The sequence below is a fragment of the Tachypleus tridentatus genome, chromosome 7 (genome assembly GCF_004210375.1).
Source record: "Tachypleus tridentatus isolate NWPU-2018 chromosome 7, ASM421037v1, whole genome shotgun sequence".
NCBI classification, from domain to species: Eukaryota; Metazoa; Arthropoda; class Merostomata; order Xiphosura; family Limulidae; genus Tachypleus; species Tachypleus tridentatus.
In genome coordinates this window covers 7,743,138-7,751,027 of record NC_134831.1, presented here as the reverse complement: position 1 = coordinate 7,751,027, position 7,890 = coordinate 7,743,138, and the positions used below count along the sequence as shown (strand labels likewise).

At 35.5% G+C, this 7,890-nt stretch overlaps 1 protein-coding gene across 2 annotated transcripts in view; it reads right to left on the bottom strand.

Moving 5' to 3' along the window:
• Positions 1–200: 200 nt before the first annotated feature.
• The window catches only part of LOC143255053 (extracellular serine/threonine protein CG31145-like), a 46,053-nt gene continuing 38,363 nt past the window's right edge, over positions 201–7,890 (bottom strand). For both annotated transcript variants that reach the window (XM_076510095.1, XM_076510096.1), the window contains 3 exons: positions 6,729–7,019; positions 4,989–5,070; positions 201–3,564 (listed from right to left, as the gene is read on the bottom strand). In XM_076510095.1, the coding sequence (XP_076366210.1) occupies positions 3,282–3,564; positions 4,989–5,070; positions 6,729–7,019 (656 nt within the window). In that variant the 3' untranslated portion in view covers positions 201–3,281. The remainder of the gene's footprint in view (positions 3,565–4,988; positions 5,071–6,728; positions 7,020–7,890) is intronic.

Here is a 7,890-nt window from a genome sequence, read left to right as displayed (position 1 = left end):
TTTCATACAGAATAACTTGACTCCTGGTAGCTCAGCGGGAAATGTGACTGACTAACGTTCTAAAAATCAGGCTTTGTAACAAACTTACCATCCGATTTGATCTGGATGATAGTTATAATAATAATCATAGAAATAAAAAAATGAAAACAAAACCTCAACTTCGTTATTGGTTTAAAATACTAATAAACAACCATCTGCATTGAATATTTTGCGGTTTAAATTTTAAAAACTTCTTCTTTCTCACGTTTGTGTGTGTGGGTTTGTTTTCGGTTTTCAAATATATCTGCTTTTCCAGAAACCATGAGGTGGCACCACCTTTTATCTGTGTATAGAACTATATTTTGATACTAAAAAGAATAAATTTATTTTAGCATTTAGTTATAAGAGAACTTTGAGACAGACTTTTGTTGGGATTTAACTCTGTAATTACTTCTCTCAGTTATTCGCTGTCTTTCATATGATAAGTAATTCTTGATTGGAGTTTATAGAACCACACTTCAGTATTTTATCACTTCGGTAAATTATCCGATATATTGATTAAACGGTCAAGCCTTCAGGTTAAGGTGGAGTCAGTTTCTAATTTTGAACTGGATACCAGAAGGAGGGAATCTAATCAATAGCACCATTCGCATATACTGCTATTCTTATACAACTAGCGGGGTTAACTTTGACAATGTGCCCATAGTTGAAAATATGAAGCGTGTGACCTGTGAAATATTTCGAGTCAGATTTTGAAATCTGTGATTTACATCCCGGCCCACTAGCCACTAGGGCACTCCCAGTCATTTTATTAAGTTCAACGACTAAGAAATATTCGTTTTCCGGTTGACGTTTTTTACGATGATTTACTAAAAACACACCTCAGGTTGTAGTAGGTGGGTGTGATGTCATTTATTGCCCTCAAGTGACTTAGTGATAAGTCGATAAGCTTATAACGCTAAAAATTCGGTTTCGATACCTATTGCTCAGCTGTGATTCAGTTTATTGATTCAGTTGTATATAGTGTATTGAATAATATACACTTTGCAATCTTTCATTCTTGGCCCGGCATGGCCAAGGGTGTTAAGGCGTACGACTCGTAATCTGAGGGTCGCGGGTTCGCATCCCCGTTACGCCAAACATGCTCGCCCTTTCAGCCGTGGGGGCGTGACGGTCAATTCCACTATTTATTGGTAAAAGAGTAGCCCAAGAGTTGGCGGTGGGTGGTGATGACTAGCTGCCTTCCCTCTAGTCTTACACTGCTAAATTAGGGACGGCTAGCGCAGATAGCCCTCGAGTAGCTTTGTGCGAAATTCAAAAACAACCAAACAAACTTTCATTCTTAAGGGTCACTAGTGCGAATTTGGCCACATTGGTGGGCAACTCAGATTCCATATGTATTCAGAATAAAAAAAAATCAAAACGTACAAACACATACACCAACACAGACAATGCACTTAGACAGATAGTTTCAATTCCATTACAAGAAGCGTAGGTTATTCAATATCTGTTCTATCCTCAAGACTGTTTCGTATTCAAAGATGAATTAAAATCGTGGTAAAGAAGACAAAAATAACTAAAAACAGAGTAATTAAACGTGAAGACGCCATAAAACAGAGCGCGTCATGTTGAAAGTACCGGAGATAAGAATTGTTAAAGGTTCTGCTAGTGGTCGTTTTCACACATACACATATGTGAATATTTGGCATGATTTCGTTGAAACATCTGATTTATTACAGCGCCCAGTTTTGTGAATTATATTATTGCACAGAGTTACAAGGATACATCTTAAAGAGTTCAGTGTGTTACATCAAAACATTACATTCCCGTACACGTTTATACTCTCGTCCCTAAGACATATGCCTGGGGCCCTGGCATGGCCAGGTGGTTAAAGCACTAGACTCGTAATCCGAGGATCACGGGTTCGAATCTCCGTCACACCAAACACGCTCACCTTTTCAGCCGTGGGAGTGTCATAATATGATGGTCAGTCTCACTATTCGTTGGTAAAAGAGTACCCCAAGAGTTGGCGGTGGGTGGTGATGACTAGCTGCTTTATTTCTAGACTTACACTGCTAAATTAGGGTCGGCTAGCGTAGATAGCCCTCGTGTAGCTTTGCGCAAAATTCAAAACAAACATGTGCCCGGCAACGGCCAGTTGCAAACTGTCTTTCTCAACCTGAAGATGACCTAAGAAGGTCGAAACGCTGTTCTGTATTTTATTTTAATTAAAGTTTTAATACCCGTACCAGTCGTCTTTAGGATACATTTTTACTTCAAGTGCGTTTCTTGTCATCACGAAAAACGATAGTTAGTAGAATTGTAACTGTGTTATTTTCCCCTGTACATTCGAAACAGACGAAAAGTATAACATTTACTAGGCTTACCACTCTTACTATGATGTTTCTTAACATTTTAAATTATGGTTAAGTAGGTTGTAAATGTCCAATACTAGCTCACACTATGTTCTGTCTGGACTTTCTAAACAGACTGTGTTGGACTCCTTTTGTGTATAAGAAATAAATCACATCCTTGCAAACCAAACAATTGCATTGGCAGTTAATTATCTGGACTGCCTAAACGGAATGTGCTGGACTGTTGTTTTGCACAGGAAACAAAGGTCTCGGTGGACAGTTTATGGACGTTTTAAGCGGACTGCGCTGGACTACTATTGTTACAAGCAGCAATAAACTCCACTTAGCAACATCGTCTGAAAACTAAGTTTAATTTCTCAGGAGAGTAAAACAGTCGTAACCAATACTGAGTAGGTACACATAATTATTAACAAACAACTTCTAATAAAAACAGTAATGTTAACAACAACAACGTATCCTACAAATGTTGTGGCTAGTATTGTTTAAACACAGTTAGAGGTTTCCCATGATTCCTGTAAAATATGTTACAGAAACAAAAACGTTACATATTTTAGTCTTTACTTGTTACTGTGAAGTTAAACTCTAAATTCTGGTGATATGAAACACGTTTCTGTCACATGGCGTCGCTAAGTCAGTCGAACATTGGTGTTATAATATATAGCTTTACGGAATTCTGCACGCGTAAAAAGAACTTTACTCAACGTTCACGTATTTCAATTTGTTTCTACATACTAGTGTGATGTGTCTTTGTATTTAAAGTTTCTCATTACAAACTTTACCGAATACCCGATCTCACTAACTTCCAGAACCAGTTTCTCTGTTAACCACCAATTTTCAGGTGTCTAGTAGTTCAGTACCAGGTTATTGAAGCTCATATGTTATCATATGTTTTTCCGTAATTCTTACATTTCTTTACGATCCTCGTCGTCAATCTGCGTCGTATATTAGAACTTCGTCGGGTCGTTTCTTTTGTAAACACTGGCGGATGGTTGCCAAGCATATTCCAAGTCGTCGGTCCAAGGCAATCAAGTGGGCCTCTATTAAGACAGGATAGACCGGATCGGCAATGAGGGACTTTCGTAAAATGTCACTGAGTCTGAGAGGGCCTAGATGAAGCTCTAACAACCGCTTCAGAGTTGACTGACGAATGATACAACATTGGTATACAGGAGCAAGAATAGACAGTTCGTCGTGATGAGGTTTTCCAAACCTATAATACGAATAAACATTTGTTGTACTCTCCTATCATCGAACTAAATAAAATATCAAACTTTATTTTGTACTTTACCATATTTAACATATGCACATCACAAAAAAACACAATAGATTAACAGGAGTGTCACAAAAACAGTAGATTAAAAAAGTGTGACAAAAACAGTAGATTAAAAAAAGTGTTACAAAAACAGTAGATTAACACAATTGCTACAAAATCATAATGGCAAAAACATGTATATACTTAGAACACGGCAAACTCCCTACCACTTAACAGTGCAATGCTGCCAAGGATAGATTTATAGCTGGAGGTTTGTGTCAAAGCTCCTTTCTAGAATGGATAGTTGTATAGAAAACCAGAGATTAACAATTAGAACAAAAGAAATCATGAAGTTATCTATGATTTCCATGGAGGTGAAAAATACAAACCACAGAATGAAGGATAGCAACTGACTCCAAAACACGTCATATCCCAATCTGGAGAAATGTAGTCGTTCTAGAACTCAAGAAGGAGAAATCAGCTGCTATAAAAACAATCTCTACGTAGCTGTGCATATTTTCTGATGCTGTTAAAAATATAATGAACAATAATCAGAAATGTAACGTTTTCATGAGAATGACGGTCGAAGAAACTGAATCCACAGAAATCCCCTTTGGTCAAATATTTGTCCAGTTCCTCAACAAAGTTCCGATGGATTTTCTTGCTTTTAGTCTGTTTAAATGTGGTTTTGGAGCCAGACTTCCAATTTCAGTGAAGAAATTTTTTTTTAAATTTTGTCAAGCTGTGTGGTTCAACATTGACCTTGTAGAATATTTTAAAGTGGTACCGATGGTGTCGTACAATAGTAATAATCATAGCTACTAGAGGGAAAAGTAAAACTAAGTACGAAAAGTATTACAATCGAAATTCGCTCTCATTAACCTTAAGGGGAGATGAACCCAAGATGAACCCCTTAGGCCACGTGATGCATGTATCTAGATATAACAATAAAATATCTTATATAAAAGCGCGTAAACAACGAATGAATAATAAGTACTTACTGTTTATGTTTACTTGTTAACGAGATTTATTCGATTATTGAATATTCAGACCAAAATACTTGTATTTCTTTACGGATTTAACATGCTAAATACAAGATTAGTTAGTTAATAATGTAAAGTTCTACCCTCCTCCATGGTCCATGTGCAGGGTAAAAATATAATTTTAACATGTTAAACAGAAGATTAGTTAGTTAATCACATACTGTCTTACCCTCTCCCGTGGTCCAGGTGCAGAGTAAAACTATAATTTTAACATGTTAAATACAAGATTAATTGGTCAATCCCGTACAGACTTATCCTCTTCCTTGGTCCAGGTGCAGGGTAAAACTGTAATTTTAACATTAAATATAAGATTAGTTAGTTAAACACGAACATTCTTACCCTCTTCCATGGTCCAGGTGCAGGGTAAAACTATAATTTCCAAATATTTTAAATGTTTCGTAGTGATGACGGTCCATGTTTCCTAGTGAAGAGAAACAAAATATTTTGTTCAATATTAGAGACACAGGAAATAAGAAGAAAAAACAAACCAAAAAGAAAGAATCCTCAATAGCCACGTCACTTAAAATTATTTAAAGCAGGATTAGAGTGAATTAAATATGTATTTTATAAAGATAATTGTTAATACTAGAAAACCTTAACAATGTATTTAATGAAGATAACTGTTGATACTAGAAATCCTTAACAATGTATTTTACGAAGATAACTGTTAATAGTAGAAATTCTTAACATTGTATTTTATGAAGATAATTGACAATACTAGAAATTTTAACAATGTATTGTATGAAGATAACTGTTAATGCTAGAAATCCTTAACAATGTATTTAATGAAGATAACTGTTAATACTAGAAATTCTTAACAATGTATTGTATGAAGATAACTATTAACAGTAGAAATCCTTAACAATATATTTAATGAAGTAACTGTTAATATTAGAAATCCTTAACAATGTATTTTATGAAAATAATTATTAATACCAGTTGTTAATTGAACGTAACATTATAACGCCCCCACGGTTGAAAGGGCGAGCATGTTTGGTGCGACCGGGATTCGAACCCGTAACCCTCGGATTATGAGTCGAATTATTGATAGGGAGAGAACAACGTTTCGACCTTCCTAGGTCATCTTCAAGTTAAGAAAGAGAGAGTTTGCAAGTGACCTTTGCCGGACACATGTCTTAGGGACGAGAGTATAAACGGGTACGGGGCTGTAGGGGGCGTTGCAGTTGGATGTTAGGTTGTTAATTAGTATAGGTATAAAGGTGTTCCTTTATATTGGTTTAATTTTGGTTTTAGTTGTTTTATAAGTAGGACTTCTTTGATTTTAAGTTTGTTTATATTTGTTTCCCGACTTAGTATCTGGATGTTTTCTATAGTTATGATGTGTTTATTTAATTCGCAGTGTTCAAAAATGTGTGTAGGTGTTTTTTAGTTCTTTGAATCTAATTTCCAGTTTTCTGCTTGTTTCTCCAATATAGAAGTCGTAGCAGTTGTTGCATTGTATTTTGTAAGTTATGTTGGTGTTGTGTTTGTTACTACAGTTTTTACGTAGTATGGATTTTAGTTTTGTGCCTGGTTTTTGACTAAATTTTGTGTTTATTGGAATGTCATGTTTTGTTACAAGTTTTTTTCCAAATGTTGGTTATTTTTTTCACTAATGTCAGGAACATGTGGTCTACAGCAGTATAAAGTTTTGTAATTTGTTGTATCTTGGGATTTATTGTTGTTTGTTTGTTTGTTGTTGGTCCAGTGTGCGTATATTTTTTTCCACAGTTTTTTGAGGAAATTTGTTGATGTTGATGAAGTGTTGTTTTATTTTATTGATTTCATCATTAATTTTATCAGGTTAACATAGTTTTGTGGGTGTGTTTATTTGGTTTCTTAATATGTTGAGTTTTTGTTTATACCCATATATAAAAGTTTATATATAATATATATATATTATAATAACATATATAATAAGTTTATACCTTGTATAAAAGTGTTAATACCCATACCAGTCGTTCTGCGATACATTTTTATTTCACGTGAGTTTTTCGTCATCAAGAACTCCAGCAACTAGGAGATAATTAAAGTGTTACATCGCCTTCTAGAAGAAATGAGATCACAGAAAGTTTTTACCAACTAGAAAATCCAGAACAGCCATGTCCACAATATCTCCGAGTCGTCTACCGTCGTTGTACGGTGGTTTTTTTCTGACGATGTTGCAGTAGTCGTTGTTTTGTTCCCATTCGACTTTCCGTCGCTTGTGGTAGGACCTTCTCCACGGGTGCCGCCATACTTTCCTGGGAACGAGGTTTTTTGTCGGTAGACACATAGCAAAACTACCTTCAAGTGTGTCTGGGTGTCCACAGATGGCGTGGCCCGTATCACAGTAATAGTCGCATTTCCCGTGAAAACATATATTGTTGGCTGCAATATAAACCACGTTGTTATGGTAGCATACCTTACTGTCATGATGACGTACTACTTAGAGAATAACATTGACGATTTTTATTTTATTGCTAATATTAACCGAACATTTTGTTATATTAAACCATTAGGTGTGCATATACTCGTTACTAACTTCTCAACAAACGGGTGCGCATCCTAGGATCTATTGGAAATGTTAGTGTACTTTCTGTATTTTATTTAAGGGATAAAGTGGATTTATTTACTGACACGACACAACCATTTGTAGATTTCAAACTTTGGACCTAACTATGTGATAACTTCCACCAATGCAGCTGCTAAAACTTGTAATAACAATAAGTAGAAATAATAATTCACAGTATTAATTATAAGCAACAGACAAGTTAGGAAAACTTGAACAATTACTTTGTTCTGGGTCATCAGTCTGGTTGGTACCTTCGTTTTAAGCGGTGTTTTCGGCCGTTAACCCAAGAACATCTAACGAGATTTTCCCAGCTTAGCAATATTACCGAGCCCTACGTCATCAGTTTATCACCCTGCTGCAAGTATGTTTTTCTATGAATACTTTGATGTCAACGACTTATTTGTTCTAAGAACAGCGAATGTGAAAGCAGCTTTCTGTTTTGTATAAAAATATTATGTTTAGCTTTCTTACGTAAGGTAGAAGGGTTAGTGGAGCAGGTCAAGTTTATTTGCATAACTGGAGAACGTAGAGTTTTCTATACATCCTAGTAACATGTTAAGCTACTCTACATAATGCAGTGGTACAGCTGTAAATATTGCGTTACGGTAAACAAAGAAAACTACACATCTCATATTGCTGAAAAATCTGCTGTTACTGTTGAGTAACTTGTAATGGAAGGTGATATCT